This window comes from Rhinoderma darwinii, chromosome 6 (genome assembly GCF_050947455.1).
Source record: "Rhinoderma darwinii isolate aRhiDar2 chromosome 6, aRhiDar2.hap1, whole genome shotgun sequence".
NCBI classification, from domain to species: Eukaryota; Metazoa; Chordata; class Amphibia; order Anura; family Rhinodermatidae; genus Rhinoderma; species Rhinoderma darwinii.
In genome coordinates, this window is record NC_134692.1 from 16,588,034 (window position 1) to 16,614,883 (window position 26,850).

Here is a 26,850-nt window from a genome sequence, read left to right on the forward strand (position 1 = left end):
CAACAAAATGACGGCTTTGCATATCTTCTGTAGTGCTGGAATTCTGTGCCTGGTAAGAATATTCTTAAGGGGAAACCTGACAAAATTGTAGAAATTAGTATTTTCCATTAATAATTGAAATTACTAAAGTTCTCTTCCCATTGTCCTATTTCCAGTGGTGTCTAGTTTTTTTTTCAAGACACCAGGATCCCCAGCGGTCAACTATTTTGGAAATTACAATGGATTACAGCTGTGTGCAGAGTGGTGGAATCAGTGGACGTAATGCAGAGGATGCTTCATGTTAAAAATACATATGGCCTCTCAGATATTGAAGACAAAAATATCTCTATCATCTATCTATCTATCTATCTATCTATCTATCTATCTATCTATCTATCTATCTATCTATCTATCTATCTATCTATCTATCTATCTATCTATCTATCTCAAATCTATCTAGCACACTGCGAACACTAATGCCACCTAAGCCACTAAATATAAATAAATATCCATCACTGCTAAATCTATTTACAATAGGGAGGTTCTTAACGCACATTTTTATCAAATTGTGTGAGCCCACCTGCCACGACAAGGCGACCTATATGATGTGGGAACCTATGCTGCACATACACCCAGAACTGGGACTAAACCTACGTATTCTTGGGGATGGTAGGAACCAGCATTAAACTAATTAAAATCACCCAGGGCGGAATGGGAGGAGTGCAAGATCAAATAAATGGAGGCAGTCTGCCCAGGTTTGCCTGGTGCTAATACCAGCCTTGCTCATGAGCAACATCATAATGTCCTAGCCTAAATCTCTATCTACAGCTTCTTCTAATCAACTTTAATATGTTCAACTAGCAGTTCATTTCATGGAATTTGGATCCTTATCAACAGAGAGGATATGGGAGCAGGCAGACCTCCCATGTCATACAGTAGCTCCAATATAATGCAAGAACAAAAAAAATTAATGATGGGAGGGGAGGGGGTTGTGGAGTAAGAGAAGAGTTCCCCAGATAATGCAGTTATTCATATTTCATCTATCTATCTATCTATCTATCTATCTATCTATCTATCTATCTATCTATCTATCTATCTATCTATCTATCTATCTATCTATCTATCGATCTCGTATCTATCTATCTCGTATCTATTGATCTCATATCTATCTATTTATTAGATTATCATCTAATATATTTATTGATCTATCATCTATTTACTATTTAGACACTCAGTGATACCACTAATTAATAGAGAAAGATTAGATTGGTTCAGTTGTGTTTATACATATTAGTGCCCCCGCACAGTTGTAAAGGAATCACTTACAAGAACTGACTTGTATGTGTTTTCAAGCAGAACTAAACAGAACATTTTTTATTTTGCTCTCGCCTCGTGGATCGTCTCTTGTCACCCTCTTTTCTGTCATTCTTCTACATTGGGGAGATTGCAATGATTAACACTTAATTGGATCTCCTGTAGTGTCATTACCGCAGCTTTGCCAGTTATATTTTATAATTCAGATTAGGCATGTGGGCTAGTGTCTTATTGAGAATATGACGTTTTTGTACTATATATATATATATGTGTGTGTGTGTGTGTGTGTGTGTGTGTGTGTGTGTGTGTGTGTGTGTGTGTGTGTGTGTGTGTATATATATATGTGTATTTAAATATATGTGTGTGTGTGTGTGTGTGTATATATATATATATACATGTGTATTTAAATATATGTATGTGTGTGTGTGTGTGTGTGTGTGTGTATATATATATATATATATATATATATATATATATATATATATATATATAAAATTAGGTTTCCTAATAAAAGTGCCCCCCCATGAATATCCATCAGAATTTCTACCCCAGTCTGCCCTTTTGAGATATCATTTTACCACTTTCCTCTATGATCTGACAGCTGATTGGACTATGGTGAGAAACAGTGAATATGATTGGCCTTCAATAAACAAGTCTACAAGCCCCACCCCATAGAGCTCACAGATAGATTTCTTCTCTCTTAATAAAATTGTCCTTTAAGAAAAAAATGCGCGACACTAAGAACTTAAGACGTAACTTATTTAAAAGTCCCCGGGAGAATATATTATAAAATAGCATTGGTTATAACTCTATAAACAGTGACATACTGTATGCTCTTTAATGGTAACTCCAGTCTCTAGTTCTGCCCAATAATATACAGTATACAGTCTTGTACGTACTTGAAAAATGAGAACCGGTTTTTGACTCTATGCTCCGACGTTTTCTCTTTTCTTCTTGGTATCTTTGCTCATATAAGGTTGTTTATTTGGCAACTATCACGTATCCTGTACGTTAATGTCTGACCCTTTCGGCTAGGAACCTACTAGGCGTAAGCACTGTGGATTTTCCGCAACTGGTTTCATTGCGGAAAGTCTGCAGCGTAATACAGTATAGCAGCAGTGTGGGTGAGAGTTGAACAAATCTCATCCACACACAGCAGAAAAAATCAGCCAAAAATAACTTTCAGAAATTGACATGCGGTTAATTTTTTTAAGTTGCAGCGTGTCAATTTATGCTGCAGAATGGCTGCTCTTCTCTTGCGGGTTTTCCAATGAATTCCTCATTGATTCCGGCTCAAAAATCGCAAATAAAAAAAAGGTATTTTTTTATTTGAAGTTAAAGGGAACCTGTCACCACCTATTGAACTCTACTCATCCCTGCTATGAAAAGTTCATTGCCGATATCCCCGCTCCTAAACTCCTCCTCCAACTCTAAATAACGGTTTGCAAACTTTTTATGCCTTTTATGGTAATAATCTAGCAGTCTCATTCGTTCCTCTTTTTATACCCGCCCACTGCCGGAAACTGACCCACCCAGAATGCCCAAATCTCATCTGTGATAGTGCGCATGCGCCCATTATGTATGTTCCAATACCCCTCCCTGCTTTGGTTGGGCCTCAAATCTAGTTACTGCGTGTGTGCTGGGGGAAGCGAGGAGCTGTCAATCAAAAGTATGGACGCGGGGTTAACTCGGAAAGGCTTGAGGAATGAAGATATGACTCTTTTATGCTCATTAGCATACGGCACGGGAACACTAAAAAACTGAATACTAATGGTACAGAGACTACTTAGAAGATAATTATAGGTCACATCAAAATCATTTTTCACCCACTACCACCAGATATTGATGGTTTAATAGGTGAAATACTGGTGACAGGTTTCCTTTTAATAAAGTTTATACTTACCGCCGGCCGTAGTCCTAGCGACACAATCCTCTCTTCTGAGCGCAGCACGGCCTCCTAGGATGACGTTTCATCCCATGTGACTGCAGCGGTCACATGGACTACAGCGTCATCCCAGGAGGTCAGGCTCTACTCAGCAGAGAGGGACATGGCCAGGGTAGGTCTAAACTTTTTTTTTTTTTAACACCTGCAGGTTTTCTGCCCAAAAAACAGCACCATTTGCTGCGGTTTTCGGTTGAAATTCCCTGCGGCATCTAGGGCGGTTACACTGTGAAGTTTTACACAGTGTATCCGCCTAGTGTGTTCCTACCTTTAAAGAGTCTTGAAACAGATTTTGGATTACCAAGGTTCTGTAAAGTGGCAGACATTGAATTACAGGGTGGGTACTTTTAGGTGACCCTAGAGGAGAGCCTCTGCAAGAGAGCTACTTTGCATCCTTTTTTCAGGGGCCTTGACCTAGAGACTCTTTACCAGTTGAATCTCCACAAGTAGAGTCAGTAGCTTTTGAGAGGTATATATGTTATAAGACTTTCTGTGCTGTTACAGTCACATAATTTGCCACCAGGATGACTTGGTGTTTGTTTCCTCTTCCACTGCCTTTCCATAACACTTGGACTAATTTATGACACCTTTGTTGGTAACCGGGTAGTACCTTACCACCCAGAGGCAATCCGGATGAGACAAATTAGAAATGCACTCTCTTTCACTGAAGGCCCCGAGGCAGCTGAATGGTCTGCCTCTTTGGTGTGTACACTCTTGTATGTGAAGCCACTGGCTGACCAGGATCTGTCACTTCCATCATATAATACTTATATTGTCATAATGTCAGCCTATTTTATCTTTTTGAACATGTAACTAAAAGACGACCAACCACCCTTATCTGGAAACGAGACAGCAACTTACCTACTAAGAGAAAGGGATGTAGGGTATAGATTTTGGATGTTTTATTTTTTATTTAATTTTTTAGCATTCTAGATAGTTTACATTTTAATATATATATATATATATATATATATATATATATATATATATATATATATATATATATACACACATTTCCATTGGTCATGTCGGGTATTGCGGCCAATCATTATTGACGTGAATAAGGCTGAGCTGCAATACCAAACACAACCTGTGGACAGCTGTCGCACTATTTCTAGATGAAAGCAGGCATGATTTTCTAACTCTGGACAACTCCTCCAATGTTTGAATGAACAGTAGTGAAGGTATTGTGTTAGTTTAACTGTGAATTTTGGATATTGGATTAAATGTTGGACATGTATTATGTGTCTAACAGGTAGAATCAATTCTCACCTGCACTTTTCCTGAATAACAAAGATCAACCTTCGAGAAAGCTGCTGAAACACATGAATATATGACCACCGTCTATGTAGCATCTGTGATTTTTTTAAATTTAAGACAGATAAGAAACACTTAGCAAACGCAGCACTCATATCTGTATATAGAGTTCACCCAAAAAATAAGAATAAATAAATTATATATATATATATATATATATATATATATATATATATATATATATAGATAGATATACACATATATATATATATATATATATATATATATATATATATACATGTGTATATCTATATATATGTATATATATATACAGTATATATATATATATATAATTGATTTTTTTACTCTTTTCGCGTTTCAAGGAATACAAGCACTGACTCATTCAGTTTGGCTACACAATAAACTTGTAAAAACCACTTTAATGGCACAAAATGTGTTTTGAAATATTAGTATAAAATCCACCAATAGCAACATTTGATTTTCGGAAAAAAATAATAATTAAAAAAGTATTTTTTTTTTTTAATGAGCATAATACAAGGAAATCCTTTCACTATTGAAGATACCATGAGCACAAAAATTCTTCAACTTCTTTCTGATGGTTGAACCCCCAGTACCCCCCCCCCCCCCCCGGTAAAAATAAAGATGAATTTGATTGTCAGTATTTCTTTGTTATTATGGTCAAAGTCACGTTCTTCTTAAGATCCATCCATTTGTTACTTGTAACTGTAGATGCACCTTGGAATAAATACTTCAGTCAATCATTTTTGTTTAGAAATTATGCAACAAATCCTAAAATAGATAAAATGACTGTCATAGTCAAAATGACTAGTAAAAGATATAGATATAATTCAACAAAAAAAAGTTTTTATATGCAGAACATTTTTTTTTCAAGCAAATTTGCACAAATGTTACACAAATCAATATTTCAAAAAGGCCTCAATATGGCAGGTTTTATAAATAGGTAGTTTGCATGCACATTGTACAACATAAAATTTTTAAAAACATTTTTTTCCCAATTTTTTTTTTTTTTTTGTCGTACTTGTACAAAGAAGAAATTTTATATACACAATTGATCTATTTGGTTATGAAAAAAAAAATAGTTATAAGCCCTGTTTTGTTGGATTCAATTATAACTGCATATTTTGTGTCTTTCAAAAACTACTACTGTATATAAATATTGTATATTTAGGAAATATGCAACTGTGTCCATGCTTCTGACCAAAGAATTTAATTTTGTCTCGCAGTATATAAAATGTAACAATTTGAAAATGTGTCCTTTATTATGACATAAAAAAAAACACAATACATAAAACTTTGAAATTAATTAAAGGGGTTGTCCGCTCTTTACAATATTTTTTGTTAAAAATTAGCTGATCACAGGCGATCTGATATAATCTGTGGGACAGCCAGGCAGTAAATGTTTAAATTCCCTGCAAGCTCCACCGCAGGAAAAGTTAAGCATTACATGGAGCTGATTGAAATCAATATAAGTTTTTTGTAATTGATGGGTGTTTTGGGTCCTCCAGAATTAAAAACTAAGCTCTTTGTAACAATTTTGGGATATACCGTATGACTTAATATTATTCATAAATGTTCCACAAAGTAACAAGCATTTTCAGACAGTGTGTTTTAGGCCTCCGTCGCCCAAAAGTGAACTAAAAAGATGAGTTCCGTGTTTTCAAAAAGTTCTATATAAGATTTTCTTTATTTTAAGCACAGACATTTCCCATTATTGATTTTTAGAGTTATTTAAAAAAATGGATTCATGGCAGACTGTCCGATACTGCTCCGTTTCAATATATCCGTGGAATCCAGTCCCACATCTTTAGTCAATAACAATAATTATTTGGCTATAAAAATATATAATAAACATTTTATTGATGTTTTTAACATATATTATTCTTCCTTCTACTTTTTAGAGGGGATATAAATAAGCTTTAGTACTAAACCACCAAAAATATATATATTTCTTCAGTAAAGAGTCTGTGAATTTATCTGATATTGAGATACATCCTGGATACAGGATATGAAAAAAAAAATATCAAAGAATACGGTCAATGTGATTTGTCCTACCGTTTTCATAAATATCACACATATGGGACAGTCCTATATCTCTTTCATACATAAGGGCGATCTTGACACGTCTGGACACTCTTTTTTTATTATTGGGGCATTTTAATTTTGGATCAAAAACACCGCCTTATTCTCACGAACGTGTGAAACAACGGCCGTTCACACGGACCTATATAATTCAATGTGGCCGTTCACACGGCCATTGTTTCAACGGACCGTGTGAATGGTCCGTGAGAAAATAGGACATGTCCTATTTTTTCACGCTTCACGCATCCCTCCATAGACTCTAGTCTATTGTAGATGCGAGACATCGCGTCCCGCAGCGCTGAGCACGGATGCACCTCGGACGTGAAAAATGGCCGTTTTTCACATCCGAGATGTCCAACGCGCCCCTGTGAAATCTAGCCTAAAGGTGTTTTCCCACTATTTTCTTTAAAAAACAATTCAGTTTGTATCAAATTTTTTTCTCAACTTTTTATCAGCTCCATGCTGCCCATGCTCTACCACTGGATTCAGCCACAGTAGATGAACATGTACATTAGTGACCGTGGTTATAACTAAGTAGTGTCATTTGGTATTCTAGAAGTGTTTAAAAATTCTGAAAGTTTTCAGTGACTAAAATACAGTAACTATTAGTATCACTAGATCTATTGAACTAAAATGACTATATTAGTACGACAGCCCCTTTAATTAGAACCAGGTGACCTTTTAATTAGGTGGTAAAGGGAACATTTAAAGAGGTTTTCCAGCCACTAAAAATTGATGGCCTATCCTCAGGATAGGCCATTAATAGCTGATGTCGGGGTCCGTCTCCCAGGACCCCCGCCGATCAGCTGTTTTTAAGGGGCCGCAGAGCTCCTTCCCTTTCATTTCTTCTTGCGTACTGTGAATCGTCGACACGCATTTAGCGCCGATTGACAGGTATTGCAGCCTTTTCTCCTCTTCACTTCAATAGGGGAAAATAGCTGCAATACCTGTGAATCAAATGTGTGTCGATGATTTACAGTGAGCAAGAAGAACTGAAGGGGAAGAAGCAATCGTACGAGCGTTGCGGTCTCTTCAAAATAGCTCAACGGCGGGGGTCCCGGGAGTCGGACCATGATCCACTAGCTATTGATGCCCTATCCTGAGGATAAGCCATACATTTTTAGTGGCTGGAAAACAACTTTAAACAGGTTATCCAGTATCAGAAAAATAGCGCCACTCTTGTCCATGGGCTGTATCTGGCGTTGCAGCTCATCCTCGTTCAAGTGTACATTGCAATACCAGACACAGCATATGGACGAGAGTGGCGCTGTTTTCTGGAGAAGTTTCAAAGATAGAATCTATTATAATAAGTACATTCAAACTCCATGATTGTTGCGGTGGATGATGAGAATTGTTGTGATGAAAGTTAATAGTTTATATTTTAAATCACTGTCACTATTAATAGAAACACTGAGAAAAGCCTTTCATGTCTCCCAGCAGGCCGAGCTGTGTTAATATAACACACCTTCACCAGAAAATTTGGTAAGGCTATGTTCACACAAGTATTTTTTTTTTTTATGTTTTTTTTTAGTTTTTTACATGTGTTTCATGAAAAAAACCCATAAATAAATTATATGAGGGATCTCATTCATAGCATCAGTTCAAATAGTCCTTCTCTTTATGGCATGGTCACACGTGAGCATTTTTGCCGAATATCTAACACATTTATTTTTATAAAATATGACAAATGTTTTTACTGGAATCTTTCCAAACAAATGTGCAAGAAACCATGGCAGAAACAGTGTAGAAAATACAGCAAAAATGCAACATGTGAGGAAAACTTTACAGGATCCCGAAAAACTCAGCATGGGTCCACAAGGTGTATTTGTTTCCCTTTTAATTTTTGACTGATGCACATTGTCATTAGTTTAAGCCGTATAGAAATTCATTGGATCTGTGGACAGATTTTTATAAAGAAAAAAATTAAAACAAAGAAGCCTAAAATAGAACCAGATTCCCCCCAAAAAAACTGTTTGAAAATAAAATAATCTAAACATATACACAAAAAAATACAAAAAGAAAAAATACAAGTGTGAACACGCTCATAATTAAGTATTCCATCTTTAGATTTTGTTTATAAATTAATACTATTTTAATATATAGTAATTCTTTTTATGAACAGTTACAAGGTATATATAATATATTATTTTTTTGCTAAACGAAGGATGTATTTTTGAAATAATTGTTCTAATTTAAAGCCTCTTCTCTTTCGTAAATTAAATAAATTTCAAGTCCTCGAAGAACTCTGGCACGGAAATATTGAAAGGTTAAAGAATACATACTAAGCTCTTATAACGAAAATGCATATATTATAAAATACTGTATCACTTGCAAATTATCTGTAAAAATCCAGTATCAGATAAAGAAAATTTTAGGCAAGCATCGAAGATCAATATTAGTCCGTATGCACAAGCGTGTATTACGGCTCCGCGCAATTTCTGAGATCTATGGAGCCATAATATAGCACCCATCTTCTATGGCGCCCTACTGTACATTCGTATGCCTCCATTTCTAAAAATAAATCATAGCATGCTCCATTGGACACTGCATTAAGGGTTGATTCTCTCCTAAAAACATTGCTTCTAAGGTAGAATATCTCCGTAATACAGTACAATACGAAGGCAGAAGGAATGCCTACGACTCTGTAGTACGGGATCACCGACTCCATGTGCCTCCTTACAAGCCCTTTGCATACGGCTTTTACTAGCAATAGGAATTGAGGATCTGAAATCCTTGAAAAATATTGTTGTAAATAAGCGGGTATGCCGTTCCAGTCTCTTACGAGCAGCATGACAAGATCTTTGACATCTATGACTGACCAATCCCCTCTCATTATTGGGGCATATTAGTTTGCTTCTTTCCAAAAACTTCAACTTAGGCTCCATTCTTGCTGATTCCTCTTTGCAGAACTGTATTATTTGTGTACTATTCTAAAGCAAGACTAATAGACACTCTGGATTTGTACTGTATGTGTAGATAAATGATGGTTGACGCCCCAAGTGTACTCGTCTACTTTACTATAAGAATCCAGATTTAAGATCTCCGATCCCACAAAAAGACTGGATTTCCATTGGACACAATTGTGCCCGGCTCAGAATATCACAATTCAAACCAATGTAGAACAAAGTTCCCGTTGTTTATACTTTTTAATGAAAAGATAGTATTGAACCTAAAAAAGTTCATATAAAATGGATTTCTCATTGTCCTCTATAAAGGAATAGTGTGTCCTTTTAAGTTGTAACAAATAAAATGATTTCCTATAACAGCAGCATTTATAGTTTTTAAATCGTACTGTAGTGCAGTTTATTTTTCATAAAAATACCATACAAATGGTCAGTCTAGTCATCAGCAAAACAAAGAAAATGAAAAAAGAGGTAATGCTGATGACATAACAATTATAATACTGTTGGTACATAGAAAAGTAATATTTTATACATTTATACAGAGTATAAAAGGTAACGGAACGGCAGGTATTAAGCCACAGTCTCCCGGATAGCATTTTCAATTTTCTTTGGAAGAAGTTCTCGTCTTTCTTCTACGCTGATTAAGGAATTCCGACAATTGTGTCCGTCCACAAAAAGCTTTGCATAAACTGGGTTGGAATAATTTGTTGGCTGTGAGACAATGGATACAGAAAGAACGGTAAGGTAAATACCATAGTAATCACATGTAAATCCCAATTATAATCTGCATGTATGATAAAACATGGTTTGCTGCTCTTGCGCCAACCTTGAATTATATAACATTAAATTCTGCTGGCTATTACTTGGAATCTGTCAGCACTACGTTGACAGACACACCCCTAACACAGCTTAGATGCTATAATATTATGGATAATAACACAAAGCATTTATGAGATTATATGTTTGTACACACAGTATATTGCGTAGACACTACATTTCTCCAATGCATCACAGCAAAGATTGCTCTGTACGGTCACCAAGAGAATTTTTTATCCTGCAACATGACATTTTTTAACATCGTTTTACATGCGGGCATACAATGTATACAGTATTTATATACAGGCACATGCGGATGGCTGTATTATGGATCCATAATATGGTGCTCATATAAGTTTTTCTACTGGATTCATATGCAAAATGGTGGCAATATTATAGTGAAATGCTCACGTGGCCACATACAGTGGCACGTGCCTACCTATAGTTCTGTAAAAGGGACTCCATTTCCTATTGTATAAGGTCTATACTCACTGCTTGGCCTCACACATTAATGTGGCTCATTCACAACAGGGCCGATGAGATCAGCAGCAAGCCACCCTATTTTTAGGTCGTCAATGGAATGGAGCAGACATTTTTTTTTCCCACAAATGACCTACTGGTCATTATTGATGATATAGCCAAAACACAGCAGAAAAGGTAAGCTTATTTTCTATATAAGACCTAAATAAATTCCTATGGCAATTGCATGGCACAATATCCAGATACAAGATAAGCAGCTTATCAGATTGGCAGGGTGCACATATAAAGAAAATATCACCAAAAAATAACGCACAAACACAGACAAGTCAAACACTGACTGTTCCAGATGAAGTTGTAAAAATTAATTTAAGAGAAAAAAATAAATCAAATGAATCATGCAATGGAAATGTATCGATAGCAGGTGATATTCTTCTCACCCCTGGTGCTAGTGGTCCTTTCAGATCTGAATTTAGGTAGATAGGCGGTGCAGTATGGGCCAGTTTGAAAGCCGCAGGCCCACCCGCTATGAACCTGGACTGTATGTAAATAATAAATATGTTAGTAAGAGAAGCTTATGAATCCCTTCTAATGAAGAATTCATATTGATTCAGAATAAAATCTATTTTTTTTCTGTACAAAATTACCAAATACTAACTTATTTTTTACCAGAAAACTTAATTTGACGAGTTTCATTGCAAAATACACAGATTTTGTAACACTGTGGTTAAGAAAAGAGCCTGGTACCAATATCAATTTACTACAATATGAGCAGTAAAAAAGCTACTGAAGTCTCACCTCTAAATAAATGCCCTGTTAATGGGGTACTCCGCTTATATGTAAACATGTCTACAATGCTGTAAATCATACATTTAATTTACTGGGGTTATTTATTTTTTATTTGAATGGAAATTTTTTTTTTTTACATATGTCAAATATTTTGTCATTAAATATAAATGTAGGATTCAGGTTATCACAAACAAAGACTACATCCCTTTCAGTACTAGAAAAAAAAAAGGGATAGCATGGTATTTTAATAAATAAGAGAGTTGTGTGTACATTCCAGACATGCCTATGTGTTGGAGTATGCAAAAAAAAAAAAATTACATTTGTAACAGTGTACTACCCCTTTAAGAGGATAATTTTTGAAGTTCGTCCATGTAGCGGCCAAAGTCCTTTCATTGCTACAAGAATAATGAAAGATACGTTTTTGAATAACAATCAAAATCTGGAAATTTTAACAGAACACTCCGAGCAAAACTCTGTTATGCCTAGTGTAGGGCCTAAGGAGGCGGAGCATGACACAGTATTTCACTCTAGTGTTCTACAATCTCTAGTCCTGCACTAGGCATAATACAGTTGATTAGTTTTAACCAGAGTGCTTCTTTGTATTGAATAGTAGATACATATGTAGTGGAAGAACTAGATCTATACAGTAGATTTTGTCCTTAAGGTAAAGTCAATGTTAAAGAGGCTCTGTTACCAGTTTATTAATTCCCTATCTCCTAACTAATCTAATAGGTGCTCTGATGCTGATAACTACAGTGTGATTTTTTTTCAAAAACGTTTTTTATTTGCAAAGTTATGAGCATTTTTCTAAATATGCTAATTTGACCATACTTGCCAAATGGGAGGTTACTCATTCTTTTCACTCTGGGAGGTATAATGTTTTCTGTAGGATGCTGTCGAATCAGCATACAGCTTCTCCCCTTCCCTGCCCAGCAACATAGAATGATCATATAGTATACAGCTTCCATTCCCAACTGTGTTTTCAACTGGTGATATCTCCGGTTGTTTCACAGATAGAACTGCTATCCTCCAGTGGTTCTGGTACCATATGAGAGATTGGAATCTCCTCTTTCATATGCCACCAGAACTAGAGCCCGAGATATGGCTATTTGAAGTGATTCCCCCTTCCCTCCAGCCTCAGCCTCTCACTCTGTGTGAAGCAGCTTCATGCTGATGGGACGGTGTCAGAGGCTGTGAGGCAGCTCCACCTCAGGAGAATCGCTGGTGTGGATGCCCACGTGTCTAGTATAGCCTAATGTGCATATTTAGAAAAAAAGCTCAAAACTTTTTGAATAATCTTTTTGGGATACAATTTTCACTAGCATGATCAGCGGGACAGCACCTATCAGATTAGCTAGGACATTGGGCATTGCTAAACTAGTTATCCGCCTTAAGAATTTTAATTGAAAAAACCCTATAAAGCATTGGATTTTGTGCATTCGTTGGCCAATCTTGTAATCATAATTGTTGCGTTAATTTGGGTCCTGTAAAAAAAATAATTATTAATTATGGATTTTGAAGGATCGGAAGGGGTGCCAAAATTTGCACTTAATCTTCTGTACGAATATCACAGAATTTGAAAGGATCTTTTGACTAAACTAAATTTTAAAGATTCATATTGTTTAAACTTCTCCAAAAGTGCCAATTTGGGAGTGTATGAAAGAGGTATGGGACCCCCAGCGATAACGAGGACGAGGGTCCTGACCCCACTTCCTGCTCGATCACAGTGAGGAGAGAATTGAATGGAGTGGTGCTTTGCTGTTTCCATCCCATAGACATTGAATGGAGTGTCAGACGCATGCTTAATAGCCACACCATTATAGCACCTCCTCACTGAAGGGGGGTTCGGGACACCCTTTTGGCAATCGGTGGTGGCCCCACCGCTAAGATGTCCAGCATTTAGACAATTATCACTTATCCTGTGGATAGGTAATAATTGTCGATTCCGGGATAACCACTTTAATACATAGTAGCCATGATTTTTTCTCCAAATTTCTCTTACTTTCAAAAATATTAACCACAATTTTAGTGTGAACTACAGTAGGTCTGATTTAGAAAAGAAAAGTATTATATTTTTAGATAAGTGTTAGACTGCTGATAATATGTACATTTCGTGTGTGCCAACTTGCTCCACTGAGCTTTTAACATAAATCACTGGCTATATTGAATAAGCTTTTATGTTCAGAAGCTAGATTTAAAATTGTTAAATTACTGTAAAGTACAATATGTTATTCTTTGCCTTGCTTTGATATTGTGTCCATTAGTCCAAACCCACAGTTTATTTCTACTTACTTAACATTTCTAGGGCAAAACATACCTGCACATAATGGGAAAAGATTTCAATAGCAATCGTTTAAAATAAGCCAGACAAGAAAAAAAGGTTTTACACTCGGCATAAAAATTTTATATTCATACAGCATTTGACCAAATGGTAAGCATTTTGTTTTTCAGCTATACATAAAACAGATACAATTAAACCAATGAGTATAGTCAATGTGCTATACTGTAATGCGAAGATACATATGAATGCAATGAGATTAAATTGATTGCTCCTACTCCATGCCACATAATGAATCAGAAAATAACTTCTGAAACTTTATTGACATGTATTGTTTTCCAAAAAGTTCACGTTTGGTTTATTTATATCATTTTAAGGTTTAGTAGTTTTAATCTCTTAGATTATCTCCACATTAACATCCACATAAGCATCAACAGATTGAAAATTTCATGATTATAATGTCCATTGATTATATAGATATATTGTCATCTCTAAAAATATTTCCTTTGAGCAGATCCTATTGAAAGAGGGTGCATGCTCAGCTTGGTCTTTTATTGTTCCCGATGGGTAACCCACTGAGCTTCATACCCTTATAAGAACTGCAATATTACCAGCCAAGGGAGAAGGAAAGGGGTCATATGTAGGTCACTGTCTTAAATAACAAGAGCCAAGTACAGCAGTCTCAAGATATGTGTGTGATGACATAGCCTACCATGAAAAGGAGGTTTTATATAATTGTTTTCCTACTGGGCCTACTTTTACCCATGGATAAGATGGGCCTGCACAGGGCTCCCCATGGATAAGATGGGCCTGCACAGGGCTCCCCATGGATAAGATGGGCCTGCACAGGGCTCCCTATGGGTAAGATCAGCCTGCACAGGCTCCCCATGGATAAATGGGCATGCACAGGACACCCTTGCCTTGCAAGAACTGCAATTATAGTCACCAAGACAAAAGGGAAATGGTCCCGGTTAACTGCCTTTCTCTTCTGAAAGGTTTGGGACGCCGTAACCTAGCATGAGGAAGAGGAGGTCCCATTTTTACATTTTTGATCATGGGTCTAATAGGCTCATTGTCCCTCTCCTAAATAACTGTATGGGCTGGCCGAGTTGCTATTGTTGGAACTTGAAATGTCCTTAAGAAACTTGAACCCATAGTTAACTCGATATTAATAGACTTCAAGTGTGGAATGAAACAAAGTGTTCTTTGGTGTGGCCTCTTATCTAGAGCAAGAGACTGCAAAGAATGGCTTCTATAAAATAATTTGGTGAACTCACTTCTCGATAATAAATATTACTGTGTGCAAGACATCGGGAATGCTAATAATAAAATTAGAGTTAATTAGTCAAGAAAAAAGTTACTTTACCTTGTCTAGTTCTATGATGAAATTTGGGTCTAACAGTGTTCCATCGTTGTGGTCATGGTCCACCTCATACATGTTATAAGATGGATTTCCAATTTCAACATTCATTCCCCCATTGATTATTGGTTGTCTTCTGATTGTTTTTGCCCTACAATTTTTATATTGAAAAAAATTATAATTAATGTTCAGTAGATCTTCCATGTTACAATTACGGGAGGTTATTGTGTGAAGCTAGTTCAGAAAATCTCTAATCAAGCTTTGGAAAGTGTGGTACTCGGAACATGAGTATTTGAGAAAATGCTGACAAATAATTGAGGATATAAAAACAAATTTTAAAATTACCACTCCAATTACTACTCCCTGATTATAAAAAAAATATCATAACTAATCTTATTGTGATGAATGGATTTCATTTATGTCACCTGGTAAAACTAGAATAGATTTAACTTACCTCCTCCTCCTTTTACATAGTATTAGCCCGATAACCAAAGTTGTTATTAGGGTCACCAGTAGAACAAGTGGCACAATAATTGCAATACTTCCTAAGGTGGAAAATAAAAATGAATGTTAGCACATGATTTATCAAAGAGACATGTAATAGAGTTTGTAAAATACTGAACATGAACCTAAAAAATAGAAAGTTGTTACATCCTCCATTATTTCGTTAACAATAGTAAAATAAAAATTGGTAGGCCTTTAGCTTCTGCCTCCTGACATTATGCATAGGATAACGTACTCATTTGCTTGTGCCATATAAGTCATTTGAATTACATAACTCCCTTATACAGTACTATACATTCTTAAATAATGCATGACATCAAAGACCAGACACCAACTCTCTTGGCCACCATATTAAAAGTATGTCTTTTTTCACTCTGGCATATTACCCGGATCATAATTTGGGCTTATAAAACACACATAGAACTCTATAATAAATGGGAGTGTCATTACTCTATTCTAAGGGACCAAAATGAGTCGCTCAAACTTTAAAGTATATTATACATTTTCTGTGTGTGAAACATTTTGATAGCATAAATTTTTGTTTAGAATATAGGGAAATAAAAACAAGTCTTATTGTGTCATTAAGATCATAATATATAATAAAAAAAATATACAGTGAAATTTCTTTCATACTTTAATCTGATGATCTAGAAAAGCTGATAATCCGGCACTTTTTTCAAGCACAGAAGTTTCATCAGTAATACCATGTGGAATTTCTTAAGACCAGAAACAAAACACCAAGCAGAGAGGACTAAGGCCCCATTCACACGAACGTGTTTTTGCGGCCGCAATTCCCCCGAAAATGCACGGGAGAATTGTGGCCCCATTCATTTCTATGGGGCCATGCACACGGCTGTAAGTTTTACGGTCCGTGCATGGCCCGAGAGCCCGCACCGCAGAAAGAACGGACCTGTCTTATTACGGCCGTGTTCTGCGGTCCGGGCTCATTGAAAATAATGGCCGCGGCCATGTGCATTGCCCGTGATTTTCGGCCGGCTCGCGGCTGACAGTCCGCAGCCGGCCGACCCGAAAATCACGGTCGTGCACACGGCTACGGTCGTGTGCATGAGGTCTAAATCAGAAGTGACTCCAGTTACAGTAGCATCTTTTTGATAATATTTTATTTTATTCAGCTCGCTACCTTTAAGAGTTACGTTTGTTATACATTTCTTAAACCTGTGTTTAATCCAGAATATCTGATAATCTGGTGCCTATCAGGTTCCATTGATGCCTGATTAAATACATTTTATTATATTATAAAAAGTGATGTAACTTTTTTTTAACTTCCTCTAAATGAACGGTATATTATACTACACGTGACTAAAGTGGTTTTCCCATGTAATCATATTGCTAGGGTATGCTGTGACATGATGATATGCGGGGTCCAACTATTAGGACCCCACTGAGTGTTAGAAAGAGGGTCAGTGGCACACGTTTCCCTTGTACAGCGCCACTCCAGTTCAGGTGATGAACAGGTACCACAAGTCAGCCCCATTCCCTGTTGCAGTACTCTGCACAGGCTTTGGCCCCATTCTTCTATTGTGATCAGACGCCACGATCAGCAAATGAGGCTGATAAAGCTAGGTTCAGGAGGACAATTTTAACATCCATATTATGGCCACAATACCCTGACTTCCTGTCGTTCAACTGAGTTGGACCTAATGATTCATAGGGTTCTATGGTGGTCTAAGTCCAGTTTAAGGCCTTATGCACACAAACATGTTTTTGCCAGCTGTAATTGACCTGCAAATCTGCGGGTGAATTGGGGGCCTATTCATTTCTATGGGCTCATGCCATCCGTGCCGCAATCACGGGCCGTGCACACAGCTACGATCGTGTGCATGAGACCTAAAGCTTTATTTACACGAATGAGTGTAAACTCGGATGTAAAAAACGGCTGTTTTTCATGTTTTTACGGATCCGTCACAGACTCGAGTCTATTGAGGGATCTGTGAAAACGGATGAAAATAGGACTTGTCCTGTTTTTTTATGGGCTCCATTGAAATATATGCGTCCGTGTGACGTTCATCTGAATTTGGCCTAAGTGAGAGGTCCAGGTATTGCGGCCGTAAGGCAGACAATTACATTTTGCCGCATAACAGCCGTCTGCATCCGGCCATAGATGGGAAAGAATAATCTTCTACACGGATATGGTCCTAACAGCAAAAAAAGTCTAAAATCATTTTTTTCACTCCACTTTACCTACAACTTCTTAGTAATAATTACTTATAAGTCAAGAACTTGTCCACATTAAACGTGCAGTTCAACAATACGTTTGCAGTAATTGTGGATGCTAATTTAGGATACTTACTTGAACCGGCATTGTCAGACTTACTGCTCTTGGGAGCCGGCCTCTCACACTGCTTTCCTGACCAGTTGGCTGAACATCTACAAAGATCCAATTAAACAGTGAAATTAATGGATGCCAGCTGTTCGCTAACTAACCTGCTAAAAAGTCATAAAACCGACAAGCTGAAATTCCGACATTTATGCATAAAAAAAAAATGCTTTTGTTTAAGTAGATTTGTTTCAAACTTTTGCAAAATGTGGAATCAGATAATATTAATGTCCAATCATTAACTTTCACTTCCACCTCTGAAATAAGCCGGAATGGAAAAAGGATTGCAGTCACTACTGTGAATATTTTTGGCTCGCCAGTCTGTCATCTTCTATATTATGCATTGACTGCAACCCCACCATTGGCAGTCATTGATGTTGAAGAGAAGAATTATTACCCAATGACCTTTTGGATTTAAAGGCGTTGTAAAAGATTAGAAAAAATGGTCTGTTTATAAACAGCGCCACTCTAGATTATGGGTTGCCTCCGGTATTGCAGCTCAGCTCTGTTTACTTGAATAGGGTTAAGCTGCAATATCAAACCCAGTCAATAGACAAGAGTGGTGTGGTCTCTGAAAAAAACAACAACACCTTTTCTTCTCTCATTCAACACCTTTAAAGGTATGCTTCTTAACTGCTAAGTCTTTCACCACATTGCTTGGTCTCAAGTTAACATAAGATTACTGAACGCTCTCTGCACAGATTTCTCTACAATTCCAAGATGGCTTTTTCCATTTTTATAGCCAGTTCTCTCATGACATAAAGACTTCTCTTGTGCTGCACCAATTTGGTTGAGCCCTCCTTGCCTATTCCAGCAGCATCTCCACAACTTGGCACTGATCTGATATGTCCTGGATTACATATTTAGTAAATTGGATTTCCACCCAAAACATAAAACTGTCCGTATATCAGAGTAGCAGTCAAAGTTGGGTAATTTATGTTTCTATTGCTTACAGAGATTAATGGCATTTTTCGGGTTCTGGCAGTAATTTTAGGAATAGGGACAACAAGCGGTGCAGACATATTGAGTGTCCTGTTTGAATTGGCTTCTTAGAAACTGATGATAAAACATTTGCTTTGTCATTGATAGAACAAGCTGAAAAAAATGATAATTGGTCATCAGTTTCTGAGAAACAAATTCAGATGACAACCAATATGGCTGCACTTCCTGTTGTCAATTTATAAAAATGGCTGCAACGACCAAACCTAAAAATGTCTATCTCTGTAAGTAAATAAAACACAATTACCAAATGTTGCTGCTCTAACTTGATAAGGATAATACCCCTGCAAGGATTGGGTCACTGATTTGGTTTGGTCTCTGAACTATGACCGGTTTCAGACTAGCATAATATGGCCGCAAATCCCAGCCTGATCGTAGGTGTAATGACTCAAACCATCATCATCATAGAGGTCTATGATGCGCTTGAATTTTTGCTAATCTGAAACCAGCCTTAGTTCAAGCCAGAAGATCCTTTCCAAACTCTATGAGTCTATCTTGCCAAACTATCATCAAGTGCAAGCCCAGAACACATATTTGAATAACTTTTTTGCTAGACTTGAAGGGGTTGATTTTCAAATATCCTATCTATAGTATTAGCTACAAAGAGCATCTCTGTCTCTGGAGGACCCGACATGTCCATGCATTACATGTACAGCCCATCAGCACTGTTCATTGCTTTATTTCTCCTGTGGTGGCGCTGCAGGGTAGTTGAACACTTGTTACCAGGCTTCCGCACAGATTACAGCTGATCCCTGGGGGGGGCGGGGTAGTGGCAGTGGGGGACCTCCTAACAAAAAACACGCCTATTTTCATCCTCCCTAACACAAAAATGAATATGTTGTATGCTCCATACAATGACGGCGCATACTTATGTTTAGTGAACCAGGACCATACAGTTAGCAAGCCAAAGTGTCTAAAGTAATGGATTGCTTTATGCGCAAACATCAGTCCTTAGACTTTCATTTCATTGCAGATTGCTAGTAGGATTTCTGATTGCCTACCTTATTTTTTTTTTTAAGGTTATTGACCCCTGAATGCAAAGTCTTATTCATCATTTGAACAAATGATCAACAATCAGTGAACACATACAAAACTAATCAAGAAGTTGTGGGATATGCGGAGTACAAATTTGATTGATTGAGCCATTATTCTTTGCTTTGAAATCGGATTTCATAGAAAACATAAAAAATAAGTAAAAAAACAAATGTTTTAATGAATATTTTTCTGAATATCCAAAAAACAGTGGTCTGTTAAAAAAATAATTGTATTACAATTATACTTTTTGACCTTTGACTACAACATTCAATTTAGAAAATAATAATAATAATAATTTTTTTACAGTATATATACCAATAAGCTAGGGACGTAGCTAAGGTTGGACCTGGCAGAACATGTGCCCCAGGAGCTGGTTTATATAGAGAGGGTGCCAGCCAGCCATTCTGCCTTTATTTAGATACAAGGCTTGGGCAGTGAACTGAATCTTTCTTTGCACAGGGTTCTAGATACTAGGACTTTGCTGTTACTTTCCTGCCTTAAGTCACGTTCATGAAGTCTGTACCATGATTCTGAGACACAATGGCTCCATACTACGAAGCTGTAGGCAGTTTGTTTAAAAAACAAAAACTAGGCCATTTAAAAAAAAAAATACAAAAAATACAGTAAAAAAAAACAAACGTTTTAGGCAGTTGTGGAAAAATGTTGCACAGTAAGAATGCTTTAAAAAAAAAGAAGTGTTAATAGTTGTTGTTTTTTTTAAATCAATTAACAAAGGGAATGAACATAACAGAAAACTAAGGCTGAATGCACACGTTGCATATTATGTGCGGATATTTTCAAGCGACAAATCCACAGCGTAATACAGTACCAGCAAAGAAAATGAGATTTCAAGAAATCTCATCTACATGATGCGATTTTTCCTGCACGTAAATTAACCTGCAGTGCTTATTTTAAAATGTGCAGAATGTCAATTTATCCTGAGTTTCCGCTTGCGAATTGTATCTGAATAGTTTTACAGAAAAACGCAACAAAATCGGCAGCATAAAAGCGCACCTATTTCTGTATCAAAATGTAAAAAACGCACCTAAAAACGCATCAAATGACGCACCAATAGATGCAGTTTTAGCGGCGGAATTACGTGCAAATTCCACATTAATTTATGCAATGTGTGGATTTAGCCTTAATCAAATCAATATTTTGTCTGACTACCCTTTGCCTTCAAAACAGGAACAATTCTCTAGGTACACTTGCACAAAGTCATGGATTTTATAGGATTATAGTCAGGTGTATGATTAATGAATTATACCAAACAGGTGACAATAATCATAATTTTCATATGTAGGTTGAAACAGTCATTAACTGTAACGGAAACAGCTTTGTAGGAGGCTTAAAACTGGATGAGGAACAGCCAAACTCTGCTACAAAGGTGAGGTTGTGAAAGGCAGTTTCATATCACAAGTCTATCATGGCAAGACTGAGCACAGCAACAAGACACAAGGCAGTTATACTGCATCAGCAAGGTCTCTCCCTGGTTAAGACTTCAAAGCAGACTGGGGTTTCAAGAGGTGCTGTTCAAGCGCTTTTGAAGAAACACAAAAAAAAGGCCACAGTTGAGTACTGAAAACATAGTGGTCAGCCAATGAAACTTAGTGCAGCAGATAAAAGATACATCATGCTTACTTTCCTTTGAAATCGGAAGATGACCAGCAGTTCCATCAACTCAGAACTGGCAAAAACCAGTGGGACCCAGGTACACCAATCTACTGTTTGGAGCAGTCTGGCCAGAAGTGGTCTTTATGGACGAATTGCGGCCAAAAAGCCATACCTTTTGACGTGGAAACAAGGCCAAGCGGCTCAACTATGCACAAACACACAGGAACTGGGGTGTAGAAAAATGGCAGCAGGTGCTCTGATGAGTCAAAATTTGAAATATTTGGAGTAACAGAAGGCAGTTTGTTCGCCAAAGGGCTGGAGAACGGTACAATAATTAGTGTCTGCAGGTAAAAGTGGAGCATGGTGGAGGTTCCTTGCAAGTTTGGATCTGCATTTCAGCAAATGGAGTTGGATCAATGGTGTCCTCAATGCGGAGAAATAGAGGCAGATACTTATCCATCATGCAATACTATCAGGGAGGTGTCTGATTGGCTCCAAATTTATTCTGCATCAGGGCAATGACCCCAAACATACAGTCAATGTCACTAAGAACTATCTTCAGCGTAAAGAACAACAAGGAGCCCTGGAAGTGATAATATGGCCCCCTCTGATCTCGGCATCATTGAGTCTGTCTGGGATTAAATGAAGAGACAGAAGGAAGCCTACATCCACAGAAGATCTGTGGATAGTTCTCCAAGAATTTTGGAACAACCTCCCTGCCGAGTTTCTTCAAAAACTGTATGCGAGTGTACCTAGAAGAATTGATGCTGTTTGATTTAGATTTATTTTCTGTTCATTCACTTTGTATTTTGTTAATTGATTAAAAAGAAAACTATTAACACTTCTATTTTTGGGAGCATTCTTACTTTGCAGCATTTTTCCACAACTGCCAACATTTTTTTGCACCGTTCTGTATATACGGTATAATAAAAAATAAAAAAAATAATTTTTATTCTATACAAATTTTATGTTTTGAAGAATTCATTGGGGCCAGTTTTGAAGAAAGACTGGTGTATTTTTACCTATATATTACCTGCTTCACATTATGCAATATTAACCATGTCCACTCAACTTAGTTATATCAGAACAATTCCAGTCAGATCAAGATATTCCTGCCAATATTCTTTTACATACAGTAGCGCATCGTATTCTGGTACGTGTGTAGAAAATATATTCTACTTAGGCCAATTATTCAACTTTGTCTGTAAGCCAGAAGGATGCTCTGAACAGTTATCACTTCTGTTCCTCGACTTGGAAAATCAGGAAACAATAATTAATATATAGGGGGCGACAAAGAGCACCAAAGCTTCTCTAAGGGCAAAAACCGCAGTAAAACTTTCTTTTTTTCTGTATTTTTGTTTAAACTTATTGTATTATTGGCGTTAATATCCATTGTGACTAGAATTGCCCTTGAAGTTTTAGGAGCCAGTAAGGTAATCCTAAGTACACCCATGCAATATTTTGGATTATTTTATTTTTTTTCAATGAAAAAACATCTAAACTTGACAGGATTATATGATATTATATGTAGTAACATCACAAATGAAGTCTGGGCCACACAGAACAAAAAGGACCTTTCTTTACAGAAAGCACATCAAATTGCGCAAGGTGTTCTCATGTTAAAATAAAAAGACATGTCAGGTTATTATTCATGGTTTAAAAAAAGTTCCAATGATGAACAAAAATGGTGTCAAAACAAAGAACAGCGTTAAGTGGAAGGTTAAACCTACTTGCATCTCGGTTCATTAAACGCTGTTAAAGTGCAAATTCCCTCATTCTGACAGTAGTAATCACAAGGGTTCATTTTCTGGTCACAGCGCTGACTTTTAAACCCCATAGAGCATCTGTAGAATTTCAGTAAGACAACTCCAATGAATAGTCTGCTAGTCTTTCCAGTTTTCTAATGTTTCTCATTTACAATGGATGGAACATCAAAAAGTTGTGAGCTAAACTGTACTAGAATAGATCTTGACTCCCCAAACAGTCGATGCACATTTCACTGCAGTCCACACTGGGTGTACAATAGAGGCCACCATTTTTTTGTACTCAACCAATTCACTAGGAACTACTGTGTCTGAGTTAGAAAAATATTTCAGAACTTAGCGTGTCTTAAAAAGAAGCCGATGGAGCCCTAAAAAATTTTCATTCTACGTATTTTACATCCATATTGGATCTGCAATAGTATCTAAAAAAAATGGGTGAAAATACAAGTGAGACAACCTGGAGGCTTAAAGCGAAAGAGAAAGTTGTAAAATGTAAATATTTAGTGAAAAAAAAGTGCAACTTTTTGTTATTTTTACACAGCTCTCGCCACTTTTCTAAAAAGTGCGTGGGGCTTAACAGGAGGGGTACGGGGCACACACAGCCTGACTGATTTACTATAATTTACACCAGAAATTGGCATAAGTTATAGTGGAAATCTATTCCAGCTCGTAGCCCCTTAATAAATTTATCACATCTCACTCCAGTGGGCTTCTGTTTAAGACTGGCGTATGAAACGCCAATCTTAGTAAATTCCCCCATGTCCTTTTTAAGTCCAATACTAAGTGGAGCTTATTGTATAAGAATGTATTTTAAATTGTAAAGTGCTGCGTAATATGTTAGTGCTATATAAATAAAGATTATTATTGAGTTCATTGTATAAATTTGTATACAATAAACTCATTAGCTCTCCCTAGTGGTGGCTGCAGGCAGCCAGAATATTATCATTTAGCTATACGGCTATGCAAGGTATATCCGAAAATTAGACCCCATATAAAGATATATTACAGTATATTCAGTAGTTCCTAGGGAATGGATTGCTACATCCTTGTGGATGTATTTTCATGCTAATGTCAAAAAATGGTCGTCCTCATTTAAAGAGTCAACATACCTGTTTTGTTTTTAAACATTTTGAAATAAAACAATTTTGTAGTTAATAAATTTGAACATTAATGAATAAACAACAAATAATTTTACATTGTGTTATAGTTTAACACAAATTGGCAACTATTTCAATGTTTTTTATTTTATTTTTGTAATTTTTTAACGTCTTGGTAGGAGTTACACTATTATTGTCTCCTCCGTGGTTATATTCTAGGTCACATTTCACAAAAGTCTGAAAGAATAAGTGAAAAACAATAGAAAGATTGAATATCCGCTGCCAACAGTAATACATTTACTCAACACCTTTCAAATGCCTTTGCGCAATCTTTTGTTTAGACTTTTTTTTTATGTATGAATTTTTATTTCTCCGCCGCTCTTCTGACAGCAATGAGTGAGAGGCCGTTGGTCGATGGTGATGCATTTAATGGGATAAGTATAGATGTAACATAGTTAACATCCTTTCACCTTGCTAGCCTTGCTCGGAATGGAGACTAAATGGAAAAAAGGCAATTAACCTTCTGACCTTACTTTTTTCATCCTTCTTCAAAGGTGAACTTCAACACCCCTTAAAAATAACACTTACTGGATACAGTGTGTCTTACCTCTGATCTTGGAGAAAACTGTAAATGGGAACCATGGAATAGAATATATTTTACTGGACACCTTAACCCACCATAGTACCCCCTACAGTGTGATCTTTATTTGGTAAAATACTTAAATTTCTATGTAACTGCTCCAAAAATAATCATTTGTTTTTGATTTGTAATGTATACTATTTAAATCTTAATTACCATTGTGAGATATTTCAGACTAGAAATGGCTCTCAAAAACAACACTTAAGATGGCCATACACAAGAAATAACTGCCGACCGAGAGATATTTCTCCTGACCCCTTATAAGCATGCAAGCTGGGCTCAACTGAGCATGCATGTTTATTTCACTGTGGAGAGGGGAATAACCCATACTCATTTGGGAATTTAAACCAAATTGGACATTTTTGAGATCTTCAAGGGATGACCACTAGTGCTTTTATATGTCAGTTAAACTAGATTCATTAAAGGGTAACTAAATGTTTGACAAACTTCTGACACAACATAGTGACATGTCAGAAGTTTTGATTGGTGGGGGTTCCGAGCACTGAGACCCCCCACCAATCGCTAGAACGAAGCGATAGAAACGCTCATGTGAGTGCTCAGCTGCTTCGCGTCTGTTCGGCTTTTTTCGGAAATCAATGTATCAGAGTATGGGCTCAATAGAAAGTCTATGAGCCCGTACTCTGATACATCGGCTTTCCAGAAAAAAACGAACAGACACGGAGGGGCTGAGTACTCACACATGCGCTTCTGCCTCTTCGTTTTAGGGATTGGTGGGGGTCTCAGTGCTCGGACCCCCACCAATCAAATCTTGACATGTCACTATGACATGTCAGAAGTTTGTTGAACGTTTAGTTATCCTTTAAATCTAGTCAGGTGTTCAGACCTAAAAAAGTTTTGCGATCCCCAAAAAACACATTGAATAATAAAAAAATCAACATTGGACAGGAATTTATTTGAAATATCAGACTTTTCAAGACATAGTTGGCAATACCATTAAAGGGGTTGTCCAGGATTAGAAAAACATGTCCGCTTTCTTCCAGAAACAGTGAAAAACCTTTCCATGGCTTGTGTGTGATATTGCAGTTTAACTCCATTGACGTGAAAGAGGAGAAGCTGTAATACAAGACACAAGCCATGGACAGGTGTGGCACTGTTTTTGGAAGAAAGCATTGTAACCCTGGTTCTATTCTAGACAAGCCAACCGGTACAGGCTCAATGTCTATTCATTTGTTCTTCCTCTACCTAATGTTTATTTTTTGAGTTGCCTTGATTGATTGGAAGATTGCTAGATTTGTCCCTGTTTTTTTTCACTCTATTTGTATTTAATTGTGATCAATTATATATATATATATATATATATATATATATATATATATATACAGTACATATATATATATATATATATATATATATATATATATATATATATAAATATATATATATAAACTTAAGATTTAGGCCAGTTTAAGGCAACCACATTATGGCCGCTTTTTCGGGCTCGTATTACAGCCATAAGACCCAGACCCTTGCGGTTCTACTGAACAAAATTTAGATTTCCATACAGTCCTATAGTGATCTATGTTTGGTTCAGTATGTTTTGGTCATAAAACAGACCCCAAAATGTAGCCATATCTTACCCATCTAAAACTTGCTTTACTGTAAT

General features: G+C 36.7%; 1 protein-coding gene across 5 annotated transcripts in view; it reads right to left on the reverse strand.

The window, feature by feature from the left end:
- Nucleotides 1–8,797: 8,797 nt before the first annotated feature.
- LRP1B (LDL receptor related protein 1B) overlaps nt 8,798–26,850 on the reverse strand; it is a 1,078,540-nt gene continuing 1,060,487 nt past the window's right edge. For 2 of the 5 annotated variants that reach the window (XM_075829238.1, XM_075829237.1), the window contains exons 87-92: nt 23,457–23,570; nt 18,052–18,128; nt 15,691–15,781; nt 15,243–15,387; nt 11,250–11,348; nt 8,798–10,227 (exon numbers count right to left, since the gene is read on the reverse strand). In XM_075829238.1, the coding sequence (XP_075685353.1) occupies nt 10,087–10,227; nt 11,250–11,348; nt 15,243–15,387; nt 15,691–15,781; nt 18,052–18,128; nt 23,457–23,570 (667 nt within the window). In that variant the 3' untranslated portion in view covers nt 8,798–10,086. The remainder of the gene's footprint in view (nt 10,228–11,249; nt 11,349–15,242; nt 15,388–15,690; nt 15,782–18,051; nt 18,129–23,456; nt 23,571–26,850) is intronic. The other 3 variants (XM_075829241.1, XM_075829240.1, XM_075829239.1) reach the window with 2 other exon arrangements.